Source organism: Ceratotherium simum, chromosome 28 (assembly GCF_057802395.1).
Source record: "Ceratotherium simum simum isolate JZ-2026a chromosome 28, ASM5780239v1, whole genome shotgun sequence".
Lineage (NCBI taxonomy): Eukaryota > Metazoa > Chordata > Mammalia > Perissodactyla > Rhinocerotidae > Ceratotherium > Ceratotherium simum.
The window spans coordinates 32,602,315-32,622,071 of NC_141927.1; the positions used below are offsets into that span (position 1 = coordinate 32,602,315).

Below are 19,757 nucleotides of genomic sequence, written 5' to 3' on the forward strand. Positions count from 1 at the left end.
ATCTAACCACATTGTCTTTTGAATGATCTACTTAAATGACCTAAAGGAAGGACCTGAAAAGGTGAGCCTGTAATCACATCAAAGTAAAGGTTGCTATGGTAAGCATTTTCTCTTGGACCATTCTAAGCTTCATTGTTATCCATTACAGTAATTACCTCGGTCCCCTCCCTGTATTTCCTAGGGCACTGAAGAAGAGAATTTTCACTCTGGAGTTAGCTGAGTGCATCTGAAACAACTCTTACTTTTTGCTAGTGGTTTACGGAATGCCTATTTTGTACAGTATACAGGATTGTAAAGGATGGGTTTCCCTTTACTAAAACAAAACCCATCATTTCCTTTCTTTCGGCAGAGTCAGGAATCATACCTGACTCATTCTTAAACTTTTTTTTTGGACAAGTTCATATTTCGGAGCCAGCTGCACTGCACAATTGCTTAATTATAGCATAGTTAAACTATATAGCAAAGACATAAAAATGGCATCAGCAAGAGAACATGCTAGCACAATGCATCCTTAAGTTGCCATGAAGTTTCCTACTGCTTGCTAATTCTCCCAAGTAGTTTTAATATTAAAGACCCATTTCCATTCTATTTATAGTACATAGGTGTTCCTTTTTACATATTTTTCCTAGAAATGCCCAATAGCTGCCTTTCTGCATAACAAACAATTGATTAATTCAGAGTTGCCTTCATGTGTACTGCATAGCAAATGTGGATATAATATTGCAGACCCACAGGAATAATAAGAATGTAGATTTGGACACATATGGTGTCATTAGCAGCTTAGCAACAATCTCTCCCCTATGCCCCAATAAACACTTTCCTGTTAGGGGACCCAATAAGAAGACCAGTGAGTAATGAGCTTTAACGAGACAGAGTGGAGTGGTTCACAACTAAAGTTTCCATTGTGCTTAATTAAAAAAGAAAATAAAGCAGAGATATCTCAATACTCGTGTGTCTAGTGAAAGCATTTTTTTTTTTAGTTCTACAAGGCTAAAACTATTATTTTTGCGCCTTGTGATAAGAAGACTTGCAATCCAGTGCCATATCCAGAGTGGAATCGAGCATAAAGAGGATAAAGAATAAACCACATACAATAAATTACCATAAAATCTCTCCCCTTCATTATCCACCCATTATAGGCTTTTCTACTTTTATGCCTTGTTAATAGAAAGATAATAATAAAAAGATAAAGACAACTGATTGCTTTTTGAACACAATCCCCCTTCCAAATGAGGATTGGCCTTCATCCATTGATCCACGATTGATGTGTATTTTGCAAGCCAATATAAATCTGTGGCCATTGTTATCAAGCAGCTCTGAAACACTTAAGGTGCCCTTTGTCAATCCAGGAGTTTTCCTTCTGTCACTATCTTCTCTTTATTTCCTCATAGACCTGTGTGACATGTGCATAGTCATGATAGAATAACCTAGGTAAGAACTTCTTTCTCAGCTAATAGAAGTCAAGGCAATTATTCTCCTGTCTGTCTCTTCCGTCTACTTTTTCTTATTCCTATTTCCTATTTCTATCTGCTTTTCTCCCCAACGTATCTCAATATATACTTTCACACTGTGCTTACATTCTTTTGCTGGAATTGGACAGGACGTGTATGTCGTGCTTCAGAAACATGATCTCTGGAAGATTGTTTCTCTCAGGGACATCTTGTTAACTTTGTTCATTTTATAAGAGGAATTGAAATAAAACACCACTGTAAAGAGGAAGGACTTTAAAATTAAATTTGGGCAGCTGGAGAGCAGGATACATTACCCCAGATCACATTACTTAGAGAGAGAATAAAAAGATAAAACTGAACAAAAACCCAAGAAAACTGAACAGACAAATAAGAACAGATCCCTGTGACAGTGTAAACTGGAGACAGAAAACCCATTAGGAAGCTTACAAACATTTCTTAAGAAAGTGGAATTTTAGACATAGAACCAGATAGTTGGTGGAAATTGCAAATCCATTACAAAGAAAAGAGATTTTGTAGATGACATCCCCTAGACGCACAAGGAAGGCATTAGCTTTGAACTGGGGATAGTTAGAAGGTACAGAAGTTGAGCTTCCATGAGGGCTGGGCCCAGGATGGGCCTGGGTTTATCTGGCATTCAGAGCAAAGACCAAATAGCCTTCCAAGGCCCTCTGTGATTCTGAGTTGAAACTGGTTATTCTCCTTTTGAAAGATTAGAAATGGACATGAACCTAGAAGTGGGAGAAATGAATGAGCTGAGCCAACAGGATTCAAACATTTATCCCATAGATAAAGAACAGGTTGAAGAAAGAATTAAGCCTCTGGGGTCAAATTGCTTGAGTTTGAATTTTGATTACAATACAATGAGCAAGTTTCTTAATTTCTCTGAGCCTAAATTTGTACATCTATAAAATAAAAGTTGTAATAGTGTCTGTTAGAAAGGGTTCTTTTTGAGGAGAAAATGAGATAATCCATGTAAAGCATTTAGCAGTAGGCATTCCATTTGTATAAATAATAACAATATTGTGTGTGTGTGTGTGTGTAAAAGAGATTCCTGTGGCAGAAAAGGTATGTTTTCCATGTTCTACAAAAATATAAACAGTGTGATACTTTAGATTTTGTTAAAACATGTCCTAATATATCTGACTAATATAGTGTGCCTAATAGAATCTACTTTAAGAGACACAAATTGCATTCTTTATACAAACCAGTCCTCAGCAGTAATTTGAGACATACTGTCTCAAAGTTGTAGGAAAACAGAGTGTAGGAGGACCCTAGCAATTCATAAGGATTCCTACACTTCACATCAGACCAAAGTTTCAATAACCTTTCCCAAATCTTCTAAGTAGCTAAATGAACAGCCCTTGATTTTTCCCTTCTTCCTTTGCAGGTGGGATTTGGTCCTGAGGAAGAGACAGACTAGGTGATCGATGAGGTCCCAACCAGTTCTAAAATTCTATGATTGTAACCACTAATTAAAAATAACTCAAGCAGAAGGCCCGGGAGAGCAGCCTGGATGATCCGGAAGTGAAAAAATCAGTCCTCACAATACTGACAATAGGATATGTAGGTTTCCCTCAGGTTATGAAATACACATGTTCTAACAACCTCATGAGAAAATAAATTTTTATAAAGCAAATCCTAATTTGTCAATACAAATTCAAAAATCCTTTCACATTGGGGAAAAAAAATCCAACATACACACTACTAGACTATACAGTAATCTACAGATCCGAGGATTACTTTTCTGTTGCCAATCATTCTGGAACGATGACATTTGTTACATGGCCAGTACTTCCCTTATTCCACATTCCCACATCCCAAAATTAGCAATTTTGCCGTATTTTTTCCAATATTGAATAGATTTGGCTGTCAGTAACTACTGATATCCAAAGTTCCCTCTAGCCAAATAGTTTCCAAAATTTAGGCTGTCTGTCATATAAAACAAACTATCTCCATGTTATTAATTAATTCTGGGAATTCCAAATTCTACATTTGTGGTGTATTTAATCAGGATTCAACAGTACAAAAACCATGACTAAGAAATATTAGTCTGGACTAGAGAAAGATTTAATGTCTGAGATCATAGAGTGGTCCAGCTATAAAAGAAATGGCAAGAACCCAATCAGGGATGTGGTTTAAAACTGAGTCATCTACTCCTGTAAAGAATTCAGTGGCCTCTGGGGTGTGCTGGGCAAAAGGAATTAATAGAGATAGAGGAAACCTCTCTATTTTGATTCTACCTTTTCTCTTTAAATTACAAATTAAATACACGTGTCTGTTCAAGATGATTGAGAAAGGTGATACATAAAATGAAGATGATATTAATATCCTCAATATACCTCATTAACCCCAGCCTTCCCCTTTCTCCAGAGAAGTGTCAGTATTATAAGAAGTAAAGACCTGGCCTTGTGTACATGTGTTTGGTAGAGGACAATGTCAGTGTTCAGTGGAATGGAAAGTTGCCGTGATCATTTGGGAAGAGATCATGGGGTAGTGAAAAGGACCCTGAACTGAGTCAGGAGTCCTAGGTGTTAGTTTAGGTGCTGTGTTAACTAATGTGTGACTTTGAGCAAATCTTGCACAGTTCTGTACCTTGTGTCCGTATCTATAAAACAAAGTGGCTGGGCAAGATCTCCAAGTTTCATCCCAGTACAAAAATGTGAAATCATTACAAGTTTATGTCTTAAGTGTAGCTTTCATATATGTGTGCTTATATGTATATTTCATATTTTATACATGTATACATATAAAATATGAAAAGAATACCACTGATGTGTCAGTGCTTCAGATAAGTTTTATAGACAGTTTTGAGGAGAAATTCTAATTCAATCACACCTAAAATTAACCGTTTGGATGATTATTATGCAGAGTGTGGGGGGATGACTTTTAGATATGAAACAAAGGTAAACCCATACCTTACCCCAACAAAGCAGTTTGCCAGCCTCACCTAGGAACTGAATCATCAAATCAGGCTTCTAGGATTCCACTCCAGTCCCGTCACTGAGAAACACAATGCCCTAGAAAGTTGTACAGACCATAGGAAATTTATGGACCCTAACTTTGTACTGCTTGTAATTGAAATTACATACAAGACTTAGCAGCACTCATTCATTCAGCAAATATTTATTGAGTACCTACTATATTCCATTCCATTTACTGTTCTAGGTAATGGGAATAGGTGGAAAACACAGATATATACTCTACACACAAGTAGCTTAGTCTGTAATATGGTAGGTTAATATGTGGCTAGCATGAGGACTGGTGAAGCTTAAAAAATTTACAAGTCAAGGGTTCTTACAACACAATTTCTCTTTAAGCTTTTTTTTTTTTGTAAGATAGGACTGATAGCCTGTGTATATCACTTGCTAAGTATTTTCTTGGCAACTGATAAATAGTCACTTTAACAACCATTATCCCCATCCGTTCCGTACTCAGACCTCCCTATGATCCAACAACTAAAGGAACATAGTAGGAAGCCTGGACATAGCAGGAAGCCATTATGACCCTATGTCAGGGCTGGCACTTACACTGAAGGATGTTTTTAAATAATTTTTAAATAATTTGGATATCACTCCTGCCTTAAGGCAAGGAAAGTAATCATCATGACATTAACCGATAGGTTATTCCCTTAAGCTTGAATTATAGACGCTGAACATTTTTATTCAGTTTTGAATGTGTGTGTATATGTGTATTTTTATTGTGGATGGAAGGGAAGAAATCAAAGCAAAATAATTCATAGGATAGAAGAAAGATTTTAATATGCATCTTCCCTTGGAGCAGAGTTGGAAACATTACATTTTATCACTTTGAGACCAATTTCTGATAGAAAGTCTTTGTAGACACGTGCTTAAAAGTGTTTGCAGTGACCCAAGAGCATTTTTACTCTGTTTATCCATGACAAAAACAAACTAACATAGAAAAACTCAGAGGGAATGGATAGAAATTCATAAGGAAGATAATATAAAATCTAGAAATTTAAATGATTTAGCTCCAAAATGAATTATACAAATGATACTTGTGAGCATGGTCATTATGGACATTTATTTGCCTGAGTTTAGGAAATACAAAAGACATTCCTATGAAGACACCTAAAATTTAAAAGAAGAAATGAAGAAGGTTACCTCTCCTAATGCACGCTAACCATGTGCTTTGGCTGAGGGGCAATTCTGGAAGGTCATTGGCATCAGCAGTGACATCATTAACCATCTCTTGTGGTACCTGACTTCCCCTAATTAACATGATGGGATCTTGAACAATTCTTACATGGAAGATGTCGACAGAGCTGTTTTTAATTTACTGATGCGCGTGTCAAACCTTATGAGGTTTTATTCAGGTGGGTGTTTTTGCCATTCAATCGTGAAATTTCTCTAATTACCCAGATATCTCTGGGGAGATCAGTAATTTCTCTAGCAGACAATACTAACTGGAAAATCCTAGGAGGAATCTTCTTATTTTCTGTACTTTCCCTCCATGGATGTGCTCAGAGTGCATTTTACAGGGGCATTAGATCTTGTGATAATCTGTACAAGCTGGGAAGTGGTGGGGGTGGGAGGAGGGAGTGAGGAAGCAAGAACTGAACTAACCCAGAAATGTGCGCAGTAAATGTGGTCTCTGAAGAGTAATTTCTGTGCAGGATCTTTTAAAAATGAACCAGAAAGTAAAATACAATGAGAAAATTAAAAACTAAAACGAGTGAAAACTAGAGATGGGCTATGTTTTATGCTCTTTCCATTTTTCTATGTTTTTGATTATTGGAAGAGTTTTAGGGTATATACAAGAGCTGGTTGTTGTGTTTCTGCATGTTCTACTGCCTCAGTGAAGTTTCAACACCCAGAGGAGAAGAGAATAGAATCCCCACTTGTCATATGTCTGCCTGACATACACAATCGCAATGGTGTTGCCAATGCAAAGCAGGCCTCGTGTTTATCTAATTATCTGCCAGAGCTGATACAAGGTAGATCTGCCAGGTCCTGGGATTTCCTGCAGCCTTGGATAGCATTAAGAGGGCATAACACTGGTTCTTAATTATTTCTAGTGATAGGGGTGAGGGAAAGTATGAATAAATGAAAGACATCAATAATCAATAACTTCAATTTCTTTTCTACCAATCAGTAAATAATCAAGAAAATAGCTTTTGACTTCATCTCCCTCACTATTTTTCTTGCTGTGATTGGTTGCAGTACCAATTATTTGTAAGCTAATCATTTAAATATGATTTACATGTTAGGGACCCATAACTGACAGTGATGACAAAAGTATAAAATAAATCAGATAAGCACTTATGAAGTAATCCAGTTTTGAAAAATTTTCCACAGCGTATTTCAGTGACTATAACTATGGTAAACTGTCTAGGGAAGGGAGAGATCCCTGCAAAGAGAGTAATCACCTAGGAGTTCATGAAGAAATCAGGAATTGATCTATGCCTTGGAGACAGGACATTTTTATGTGGGAAGCTTGGAGGAAGAAGGGCACACCAAGGAAAGGGAGCAGCTTGGGCAAAAGCATTGAGTGAGTCTGGAGAATTAATGGACTGATTGGACTAGAGCATGGGTTTGTGTTGAGGTGCTGCAGAAACTGAGTCAAATTTGGTATAGAGGGAACTGTTAATAGGAGACCGTAAAGGTAGGCAGAACAGTTGGCCGTGACTTGGAGGCAATGTGGAATCATGGCAGATTTCTGCATGTTGATGCTGGAGAATAATTCCAGCAAATAAAGAAATAGCCAGAGAATGGACAGAGATGACTGACTATTCCACAGATCTCAGAATCAGCTCCTAAATAATTTAAGATTACAAAGGCTCTTGAGGGCAAATTAAAAGAAAACAATTAACACATATCTTTTTTGGGGGGGTGAAAAAGATTTCAAAGCATATGATCTATGAAGAAGGAAATAATAAAAATGGTCTTTGGTGATGAAAACATGGGATATGACTGGTTTAATGAAATAAAAGAATGGTAAACATTAACTATAATGACATTTGTGAATTGCTGTCTGGAAGGAGCGTTGCTGTCCCAGCTTACTGTCCTGGTGGGTCTTAGTCCACATTGAGTGGCTCTAGGCCTGAATCTCAAAAAACAACATAGACTCTGGTATCAAACATATCTGTGTAGTATTCAAAGCACATAGGAGCCAATTTCAAATAATTACCACTCATAGTTTTTGAGGAGCACCCTTGCCCCTCTAAGGGTGGTAGATTGAACCCATCAGTCCACTTGTGCTGTCTCTCCTCAGGCCTGCTCTTTTAGATCCCCAGGATGTGGGCTACATGCAGCTGGCCACATTTGTTTCCTGGCAGAGAAAGGATAAGGCTGGATGTGGGTGGGTGGGTGGGTGGGGGGAAAGTAGGTGTGTAGCTGTAAATAGCTCTTAAGAACAATGGATACCATGGAAATGCTTTGGGAGCATGTCATACAACAAAGGAAGTAAGAAATTAAAGAAAGGTAGAAAAAAGATGAATCACCACCAAAAATAAAAAGGTAGATTGTTGTCTCTTTCTCTCTCTCTCTCCCCTTCTCTCATATATATATCTCTCATATATAAATATATATACCTGTACACACACACACACACACACACACCAGATATAAAGCAATATTTGCATTACAGTACTAAACGACGAAAACAGATTGCAGAATATGTAAAAGACAATTCCATGTTTTTTTAGGTAAAAATGGTCAATTATTGTCAATTTCATGTAGTCTGCTGCTACTATATATGTATAAGCGTGTATGTGTGCACATAATCTTATATATATAAAATCATAAAGAATAAAGCGGAAACTTGTGTATATAACTTAGCATTAATGGTTATCTCTTTGTGATGGAATTATGTTTTTTTTTTCTTTTGCACTTATCTATATATGTTTTTTCATTTTGGATGCAGCAACTGAATACTAACTAACTATGTAAATAATAAAAATGATTTTTAAGGAAAACATGACAATTTAAAACACTGTTAAAAATAAAATTCAAAAAACACTTTTACAGGGGCTGGCCCCGTGGCTTGGCGGTTGGGTGCTCATGCTCCGCTACTGGCAGCCCGGGTTCGGATCCCTGGCGCGCACTGACGCACTGCTTGTCGGGCCATGCTGAGGCGGCGTCCCACATACAGCAACTAGAAGGATGTGCAACTATGACATACAACTATCTACTGGGGCCTTGGGGAGAAAAAGGGAAAAAAAGGAGGAGGATTGGCAATAGATGTTAGCTCAGGGCCAGTCTTCCTCAGCAAAAAGAGGAGGATTGGCATGGATGTAAGCTCAGGGCTGATCTTCCTCCACCCCCCCAAAAAAACATATTTAACTTGTAAATACACAAAATAATTTTAAGACTGAGTTATAATGACTTATTAATTTCCATTTACCCAGAAGGTACATCTCCATGTATGTTAAACCCTGGGAAAACCATTTTGATTTTCCCAGACTACAGCTCAGCTGCCACTGGCTCAGAATTACATTTCTCTTCCTTCAGGATCAGAAGGAATCCTTCTGAGTCCATCTGTGTGCTATATCTACCCCAGAGCCTCTTCGGGAGACAGAAAGTAACTGAAGTTGAGTACACAGAGCCCTAGATTTGTTGCTAGGAAGTGTTGGTGCCCTTGTAATTGCAAAAACACAAAGCCCAATTAATAAGGAGCTCTTGGAGTGGGGGTCTTGCATGGGTATTTTTTAAAAAGCTCCCCAGATGATTCTAATGCACAGCCATCATTAAGAACCATGGCCCTAGTGGATTGATTTACTAAGGGGTCATTTGAACACGGCCTTGGAGAGAGATAAAATTCAAGTGGAGGATTTGGTTGGCCAAGGCCAAGTGCATGCATGGCCCTGAGGCTTGTGAGAAAATGATTATGCAAACAGAATAAAAGAAATTGGAGTATGGGGTGGGCAGTTCTTGCAAAAGATAGTGAGGTCAATGAGTAGCCTTCTCTTGAGCTCATGGGAGAACAATCTCTGATCAGACATTTCAGGCTGGGAAAATGCTCTATGAGAGCAGCTGGCTGTCAAGATACTGGTACTGCATGAAATACAGCAGAACCCAATTTTGCTGTGATGCCAGGGGATGAAAGTTCTCTTGGGCACCAGAGGCTTCCAGCCTTTTCCGTGAAAGGATGCACATGACACACAAGATGTGCTGGACCTTAGAGTAACAAATCCTTTGGTAGAGCAGCAGCCCTTTGAATAATTTTTCTTTGCTTTAGGAAATCATTTCAAGTGGATTTCTGTGGAATGTCTTTGGGTGTTCTTCTGCAGATTTACAGTGGGTGAAAGCTAGGGAGCCCACAGGGGTCTTCTGGTCCCTGCCCTTCTTTCTACATATCAGGAAACTGAAATTTTAACTTGCCCTCAGTCTCAGAAAGCAGAGGCCAGGACTAGACACAAGTTTCTTAATTTTTGCCATTCAAGCCCCCCTGAAATTCACTTGAATTTCTGACTTGGAGTTGTGACATGTCTCCAAGCAGTAGCACAGAGTCATTTTTTCACTCTGAACAAGTGATGATGATCCTATTCATAATATGTTGAAATTATAATTTTATTTATTAGCTACCATTTACTGATGCTGAACATGTACTAGCCTTATGCTGTTGGCTTTACATTTATCATATTTAATCCCAGTACCAACTTTCAAGGACATTATTATTACCATTTTACTGTGAGGAGCACTGAAATGACACAGATACAATGAAGACAGTTCAAGATTTAAATCCAGTTCTGATCCTGGGGCCGGCCCGGTGGAGCAAGCGGTTAAGTGCGTGCGATCCTTAGGCGGCCCGTGGTTCGCAGGATCGGATCCCGTGCGCGCACCGACGCACCGCTTGTCAAGCCATGCTGCGGCAGAATCCCATATAAAGTAGAGGAAGATGGGCACAGATGTTAGCTCAGGGCCAATCTTCCTCAAGAAAAAAGGGGAAGATTGGCATTGGATGTTAGCTCAAGGCTAGTCCTCCTCACAAAAAAACCTAAATAAATAAATAAATAAATCCAGTTCTGACCCTGAGAGTCTGCGCTACTCCCACAACGCGACACGGCCAATGACGATGACACCAGAGCTGGGTCAGAGTGGGGAACGCCCCACTCCTCTGCCCTATGTGCCCTGTGGCCCGGGTCTCTGTCTCAGGGCCTTAGCCCTTTCCAGCCCCATTTACTCTTTCTTCCTTCCGCACTGCAGCTAGGAGAACTCTACCACCCCGATTTCTTCATAGCCTGGCTGTATTCAATTTATTTTTCTGAGGAGTAGTTATATATCTCACTTGCTTTTAATAGAGTTTCATTTTGCTACCTGGCATAATCTTCCTTCCTGTGGTTTAGAAGGAAGAAAGTACTGTTAACCTCAGCCAGAGTTCTAAACAGATGTTCTGCGCGTCTCTTTGTGTCGTTCTAGCAATGCATCACTTTCAGATGTCTTAGCCTTGGCCTGCCAGCATCGCTGTGCTCCTGCCAAATGCTTTCAGATAGGATGCAATAAGCAAAACCTGAAGTTAGGTTAAAACCCCCAAAGTCATTTCATTCTAATTCTTGAGTGCATTAGCATCTGGACTTTGGGGCATGCCACCTGCTCTCAGGAAAACTAGTGGCATTGAATCTGTGCAGTGAGGGGGATATAAGTGTTGTCTGTTTTAAGAAGCCTGACTGTGTAAAAATCTGAATATGATTGTGTCAACTTGAACAAATTATTTTTAGGAAGATTTTTCATTTTAAAGAAAAATTTGCCAGAAATTACCCTTTGCCAGTTAACTTTTCTCTTGTATTGAAAAAAAAAAAGGTTGGCCCATTTGCAAGAGTGTGATTTGCACACAACTTTGAAAAGCTGCTTCCATAACAAATCAGATGGCAAAACACACAAGGGCTGAATTTAAAGCACCCTGCAAGGGTTTTCTGTCAAAATCGGTATTAAGTGCAGGAGCGGGTTAGGGTAAGTGATATTCCATGAAGTATTCGGAATACAGCCGTGTATATCTGCCTGGGAGGGGTTACAGTGCAGTCAGTCAGATAATATTTATGAAGTTCTCAAATGCGTACTGTGCTAGATTTGATTCAGTTAAAAACATAATCCAAAATGACAGTGTCTCACCCCGCTTGGCTCGCCTTCAGGCAAACGGAGGAAGGGGACGGCACAAGGTGACCTTTCAAGGTCCCGCTACCATAGTGACTCTGTGAATGATTAGCAACAGCTTCAGTACTTGTAGTCTGACAGTGTTATGTCTAAGCCTTAAGAAGGGACTAATAAAAGGGATGATGCACCATGCAAACCTTCTGGAATCTTGACATGGTCTGAAGCGTAGTCTTCTCAGGTTTCTGCATTGTGGCAGAGTTGTGTTGGCCTGGGATGGGGCAGGGACTAGGGAAATAGAGAGTGGAGGTATGGTGGTATAAGATGAAGTAAGCGATAGGTGCCAAGTCTCACAGTGATTTGCAAGATTATTTGGTGATGGGAGACAGAGCAGGAGAGAGTGGATGAAGGGCAATGGGAGAATTGATAAAAACATCTCAATCTGAGCTCTGGCTCCTATGGCCCTGCTTAAGGAAAAGGCTGAATGTCTTTTCTCTTTATCCACCTCATCTGACTGCTGCACTGCTCAACACCGTGATTAGAAAATGACACCTTTCCATTAAGAGAATCATATACTTTTTTTTTTTTTTTTTGCTGAGGAACATTCACCCTGAGCTAACATCTGTGCCAATCTTCCTCTATTTTGTACATGGGTCACCACCACAGCATGGTTGACAAGTGGTGTATGTCCGCACCCGGGATCCGAACCCACGAACCCAGGCCGCCAAAGCAGAGTGTGCCAAACTTAACCACTACGCTATGGGCCAGCCCCTAGAATTGTACACATTTTAACGGATAAGAGATATGAAACAAAAAAGTGTGATTTCTTAAAAACAAACTTTCAACACGCTCACAATATTGCACCCGTACCCAACAAGAATGGATAAATGGCATAGTTTAGAACTTTTTGTCCAGGCCATCACCGCAAACTAACATAGGAACTCTTTAAATATTTATTCACTGGTTCATTTTTCTATCATCATATGTTGTGCAATAGCATCTCTTTACCTGAGCAGTCTTCTGGCTGTATATAAAAACGGGACGGGCTGCAAGCTCACTGCTCTCATCATGCTGATAAGGGAATCTAGCAAATGGAACAGAGAGACATTCTGGTAAGCCTGAGGGAAAATAAAAAAAGTAATAAAGCAATCACCCTAGAAAAATATTGCAAAAGAGAAAAGAAAATTAGGATGAAAAGGAAAATTATGGACAACATAATCCATATTGTCTGCGGAAACAGAGAAAACATTTCATTTACAGAGATAGACATAAGGTGAAGTAGGAAATATATCTGCTCCATGTAAATTTATTAAATGCAACTTTCTTTTTCTCTTTCTTTCTTTTAGATAAAAAACCTCTTCATGAAATAAAACCCCAAAGTAAGTTATTTTTCCTCTTGTGAATATAATTTATTTTCCTATTTGTTGCCTTACTGTTGTATTTGTTTAGGAGCCAAACAGAATTGAAGTCTGTACGAGAGATCCAGAAATTTCAGGGCTTCTCCTCATTGGGTTTGGAGTCACATATCAGAGGTTTAAATCGAAAGGAAATATGCACACCCCTCCCTTCCCTCAGAATAAAAGTAAATCTCTCCTCTTGATTCCACTCTCTACAAGTCCATTTCTCTGCAAATGTCATCCAGGATTCTTATTTCTGAGGAGATTTATAGCATTCAAATTAATAAATATTTGTCGGTACATGCTTTCGTGAGAGCAGCCTTGGGCAACAGGCTGACTACAAGCCTCTCCACCTACGAGGAGGACGGGCGCCTGAGTGGCAAACCATGAAATCCGTGGCAACTGGGTAGATTAGGAACCAGCATTCCACAGTGAAATCATCAGGAACTAGAAATTTTGGTGTCACTGCTGGCTTGAGCTCTCTATACACAGGCTTGCTTCCTGGAGAGGGCTTTGCATTGTCTCCATCTTAGGCATCCAGTCAATTTGGGAAAAGAAGCACAGCTTGAATGGTTGGCTGCTCAGCCTTTGACTCTAGGGTTTTCAGCCTTGGCTGAACTTTAGAGCCACCTTGAGGTAGATTTTTTTTTTTAATCCCAATTCCCAGGCTGTACCCCCAGACCAATGGAATTGGAATTGGGGTGGCTTAGAACCTAGGAATCCCTATTTTTTAAAGATCATCATATGATTCCAACATGCATCTTGGGTTGAGAACTACTGTCTCAGAAAAATATTTCTCAGAAGGTGGATCAGCGACCACATGCATCAGAATCTTGGGGTGTGGTGGGAGCTTGTTAAATATGGCCAGCCTCAGAATAGAACAAATGAACTAGAATTCTGGTGCAGGGGTGGGAGGCGGGCAGGGGCTCCTGAGAATCTACATTTTAATATGTTCCCCAAATGATTCTCAAACATTCAGAAATATGTAAAGCATACTAGGGAAACCATGAGATAGAAAGATGTCAGCAGTACAGCTCTTGGCAATGGGAGAGTTAGACAACTAACTGGCTGGCTGGTTTGGTTTGTAAAACTTGTGCAAGATATCTCTGGCCAATATCTTCCACATTGTTATAAAATGAATGGCTTTTGATCTTTTAAATCCTAGGATACTAAAAATCAAATAGCTTGGGAGGGCTAATAGCTTTTATTAGCTAACTTCTTTGAAAGAATTAAGATCCTGTGAGGACAGGCAGAAATATGTACCTTGGGACCCAGGTACCTAGGGGTCAGGAGACATGAGAGAAAGATCTAGTAAAGCTATTATGTTCATACTTCATTATGGTGCTTCAGGCAGGCTTAGATACAAAGATGCCATTACTTACAGAGTCTGAGAACTTTGCAAAACAAACTTTCTTAACTTCTCTTCCCCGTCTGCTGCCCATAAAGTCATTATCGGTTCTTAGGTAGTGGCCCTCTGACATTGTGCGTGCTTGATTTTGAACTCCTAGGAAGATGGAAGGTGGGCAAACCTGGTTGTGTACGTGTATGTGCATGTGCATGTTGAGAGAGAGAGAGGAAAAAACAGGTCACTGAATATTTGGCTTGTGCCCGGGTCAAGACCTCAGGATGACAGCTGGAGTAACTAGACTCTCAAGTGCCTGGTCATGGAGCCCACTCCATACACTGGTTCTTGTGTGTAACATAAGCAAGATCATGGCTATCCGTGTGGAGGCCAACGTGAGAGTTACTTAGAAATGCACACGTGTTTTTTAAAAATTAATTTCATGCTTAGTTTGTGAGTCCAGTATCATTCTAATTTGGTTCCGTCTGTACTTCCAGCCATAAACCCCACAGTAGCTATTTCTAGTCCTCGGGGACTCCTGAATTAGTTTTTGCTTGGGGTTCTCGCTCCTGAACACCATGCTTAATTGCTGGATACTGCAACGGAATCACTTAAACTGTTTTAATTTGTGATTTCCTAAAAATAAACCCTTAACAGAATCAATGTGATTGCAAAAGACTCCCAGAGGAATCCAATCGGAGTTCTGTAAGTTGCATGGTTAGGAGTGCATTATACAAAATTAGGCTGCAGTTGTTCAGTGAAAGAGGGGCTGAGTTTAAGACGACATGAATCATCACTGATGCAAAATCAAAGTCAATTATGAAGATAATTGAGAAACAACCTGTTCCTATGTATAGCTATACACATGATCCTCGGCAAGGCCTGGTAGATAGAAAACATCGCTCAGAGCCTCGCACGCAGCCCTCTGTGAGCAGGCGGGCCGAGGAGCCAGCTTTGAGTTGCAGGGAGGTGTAAAAAGAAAGTGAAGTCTTAAGATATCTGTTGGCAAATCATAATGACAAACTGGGGAAAATATGTGCACGGCATAGCTCATGAAAGCACTTATTATAAATGAGATAATTTAATCAATTACGTTTCCTAATGTACTAAACCGAATGTTTCATTTTCTGCTTCTGCACATCTTAAATTATCTTCAGGTGCTTTATGAGATTTAATCATAGTTAATAGAAACTTCATTACCATCAAATGTGCTTTCAATAAATGTTGTGTAACAATGTCAGGAGGTGCAGTAAAATATAGTAGGTTCTGAATGGCAAACACGCACCCCCAGAGTCTGACTGAGAAATTGTTGTGTTCAGACAGTGAGACTCCTTGTGGAATGTGGCTTTCTGAAAGGCTGTGAGCTCCTGAGAAGTGGCTAATCCAGCAGGTTCACCTTAGGGATGAAAAGGATTTATCCTCTCCCTACAAAATAACTCAGAACCACATGGTTTCTCTTCATCTCCTTTTCACATAGTCATTTTGTACCTAATAGAGATGCATGCTAAGCACAAATCCAATAATAGTTTTCGAGTTAGACACCACCAGGACATCTTGGTTGATGTTGAATATCTCCCAATGACCTTAATCTTAACTTCTTCAAATTTGAATTTATCCTTGTCTGTCTCTGTTCTTAATCCAGTTCTCCTCCCATCTTCTCTAGTTCAGTGAATACTATACCATCAACTTAATTGTCTAGGTCTGAAAATTGGAGAGCCTCCGAGACCCCTCTGTGGTCTTCCTCTCCCTTCTCCTGCTTAATACCCAATAAATCATTACAATTTGACTATACTACCACCTAAATAGATCTGAAGGTCATCAACTTCTCTCCACTTTCATTCTACTCTTATCTATCCCTTTATTCATTCAACAGCTATTTATTGAGTTCTTACCATGTGCTAGGAAATGTTCTAGGTGGTGGAGAGTCAGCAATGAGCAAAACAGATGCAGTTTCTGTGTCCATAAAACTCACAGTTTCAGTGAGGGGAGATGGAAACAAACAAACTAGAACATACATAGTGCTGAGTGCCATGGAGATGGTGGTAAGTGTTGTGAAGAGAAATAAAGCAGAGTAATGGGCTTGGGCATGGCTGGAGGGAGTGCTGCTTTTTCATATAAGGTGTTTAGAGAAGGTCTCTGTGATAAAATTACATTTAAGAAGCGACCTGAAGAAAAACAAGGAAATAAACATTCTGGATATCTGGGGGGATGAGCATTCCAGCAAAGGGAACAGCAGGATGCAAAGGCTGTGAGGTGGGAGCTTGCTTGGAGTGTCAGGAACAGCAAGGAGGCCAGGGTATCTGGAGCAGAGTGGCTAAGGGAAGAGTTGTAATAGCTAAGATCAGAGATGTGGGGCGAGGGGGGAACTGCCAAGTGTGTTATAGGCCATTGTAAAGTCTTTGACTTTTCCTCCAAGCAAGATGGGAAACCTTGAGGGTTTTTATTCATAGTGACATGATCTACTATTTTCAAGGATAAACTCTGCCTGCTGTGTTGAGTGTAAACATATAGGGAACCAGAGCAGAAGCAAGGGGACCTGTTACAATGATCTTTTGTAAAAATAATCTATTACAATAATCTAGGCTATTACAATACCTAGGTTCAAGATGATTGTGGCTTGAGCCAGAGAAATGGCCTTGGAAATTGTAAAAATGGGTCATATTCTGGATATCTTTGGAAGGCAGAGTCAAAAGGATTTGCTGATGGATTGGACATACAGTTTGAGAGCCAGAAAAGTGTTACAGATGATTTCAAAATTTTGGCTGTGCAACTAGTAGAATAGAGTTGCCATTACTGATATGGGGAAAACTTGGTACTGATATGGGGAAATCTGGAGGGAGAATCAAGCGTTCAGTGTTACCAATGCTAAGTTTGAGTTACCCATTAAACATCTAAATGAAGAGGTTGAGTAGGGAATTGAAAATATCTGTGTGAAGGTCAGAAGTGAGTCCTGGCTGGTGACATAAATCTGGGACTTGTCAGTGTCCAGATGATATTTAAAGCCATTAGGTTGAATGAGATCACTGGATAATGAGTGTGAATAGAGAAGGGAAGAGATCTGAAGACCAAGCCCTGAAGAACATCAGCATTTAAATGTAAAGGCCAGAAGTCTCTGCAGAGGAGACAGAGAAGTAAGAGCCAGCGTCGTAAGAGAAAAACCAGAGGAAAAGAAAATGGTATCCCAGAAGAAAAGTTTAAAAAGTTCAGGCCGTCTTCATTCTTGACCAGGATTTCTACAATTGCCTCCCTGTATCCAGTCTTGCCCTACATCAATTTATCTGATCTTTCTAAAACATAAATTCTGGTCACATCACCTTCATGTTTAAACCTCTTCAATAGCTCACCATTATTTTTAAGGTAAAGTCCAAAGTACTTAACATGTATATGATCTGGTCTCAGCTTCCTTTTCTTAATCATGTCAGCTTCTCTCAATCAACTTAATCATTAAGGTAGTTTAGTTCCTATATTCTTCAGCCAAACAAAACATCTTAGTTTTCTGAATACCCTATGGCTATTTGGGCATATAGTACCTTATACATTCTGTTACTTCTGCTGAAAACGCCTTCCCTCCACCTAGTCCTTAACCTGTTTAACTTATTCTTCCTTGAGATTTTGGCTTAGGTGTCACTTCTGCAAGGCCTTTACCAAACCCCTCCTCCACCCCCATGACCGTGTCTGGTTTAGTTACTCCCGTAATTTGTCCAGTATCAAACTATTTCCCTATTTCTATACTATATTTTCATTGTCTTTATACTGGCCTGGATATCCTTCCTGATAGACATAATCCCTGCCTTCAGGTAGAGAGTATAGAGTCTTATTCATCCTTGTACCTGTGGCATTTACCACTGTGCCTAGAATGTATTAGATGTTCAACAAATATTTGTTGAGTTATGGTCTTAAATCTTTCTGCTAACTCCTCACTGAGCCTTTTATTGTTAATGTGAAAATGAAGATTTTGTTTCTATATATTCATTTTTTCTCATTCATATAGTAGATATTTATTACAATTGTTCTATAGAAATAGTCTTGGCCCAGTGAGACATGAAGGAAAAAATAATGTTTCTTCCCCACAACTTCAATACAAGATAGAAGATGATAAATGATTTGGTAAAAGGGGAAGTAAGGAAACAATCTTTAATAATCATCTATTCTGTGCCAGGTATTAGGTTAAAGCTCAAAGTGTATGCTTCCCAGAATCATTTCCATAAAAGAATGGCCCGAATGTGTCCTTAAAGTCTGAAAACTAGCTATGCTCTTCTTCTCAATAAGACAAATTCCATTCTACATCTTTTCCCAAAATGCACTGTCTTCATCCATAGCCTGGGCATCCCTATCCTTTATGATCTTCACAGGGTGGGAGAACTCCTCAGAATATGTGTGGTCTACACTGGTATTCTGCATGTTCTCTTTCAGGCTGTGTAGACTTGAATAGCGCCTTGAACCCATAGAACTGTCTGCGACTTTGGGCCATAACTTTAAATTCTCAACAGGCTTCTCAGCTCTTCTAAGCTAACATTAGGCTAATGGCATCAATGCCGATCTTCTAGCCATGCTTTAAAACACAATTCTTTTTCTATTTTGCCCATCATTTTTCTTCATCTCCTGCTGATTATTTTCAATTACATAAATATAGCACTTTCCACAAATTGCATGACTTGCTTTGTCCTTCAGAACCATTCCTACTGTGAATCAATTCAACCCGTATATATGTGAAACATTTGTAATTTTCTTACCATTTTCAATTTTTTTATTATGTAATTTTTATCCCATCATAAGTGTATGCCTTTTCTTACTACCGTTTTCAATGATATCATTGACTCTGCCCTTAATGGACACGATGGGATTTTTTTCATGAAATACCTCAGAACTAAGCACGGACATGGTGAATAAGTGATAAACCAATATGTTCTTCAGCATCAGAATAACCCAGGGTACTTGTTAAAAATGTGAATTCACACGCCTCATCTCTCCACCTGTTAGTATATTCAAAGTTTAGAGAGTTTATGTCTCTCAGAATAAGAAATTAAATAAAGTGAAGTCATTTTCTCAAGGACCAGAGTTCAAATCCTATTCTTTTTGACTCTGTTCCACATTTTAACTTAGTCTTCCTATCTGAAGGGGAAAAACACAGTTCTTTTGCAGTCCAAAGGTAGAGTTGCCAGATAAAATAAAGGAGGACCCCTAGTTCAATTTGAATTTCAGATAAACAACAAATACATTTTTAGCATAAGCATGTCCCAAATATTGCATGGCAAATACTGATACTAAAATTAGTCATTGTTGATCTGAAATTCAAATTTAACTGTGTCATATTTTTATTTGCTAAATCTGGCAACTTTTCTTAAAAGGAGGAATAAAACATGTCTGAATATACACTATCAAGAAATATTTTATAAAATAGATTACCATTATTGCCAATCTTGGAAGAATGGTTAGAATTGAAACAGCTATTAGAGAGGAGAGACTTTCTGTAAGAGCAAAAAGTCTGAACTAAAAAAAA

The 19,757-nt window shown here is 39.1% G+C and overlaps 1 protein-coding gene across 5 annotated transcripts in view; it reads left to right on the forward strand.

The window, feature by feature from the left end:
* The window catches only part of UNC5D (unc-5 netrin receptor D), a 517,112-nt gene that overhangs the window by 417,109 nt on the left and 80,246 nt on the right, over window positions 1–19,757 (forward strand). For 3 of the 5 annotated variants that reach the window (XM_087418499.1, XM_087418500.1, XM_087418497.1), the window contains one exon: window positions 12,865–12,897. The exons of the other annotated variants lie outside the window; for them this stretch is intronic. In XM_087418499.1, coding sequence (XP_087274625.1) covers window positions 12,865–12,897 — 33 coding nt within the window. The remainder of the gene's footprint in view (window positions 1–12,864; window positions 12,898–19,757) is intronic. 5 annotated transcript variants of the gene reach the window in all.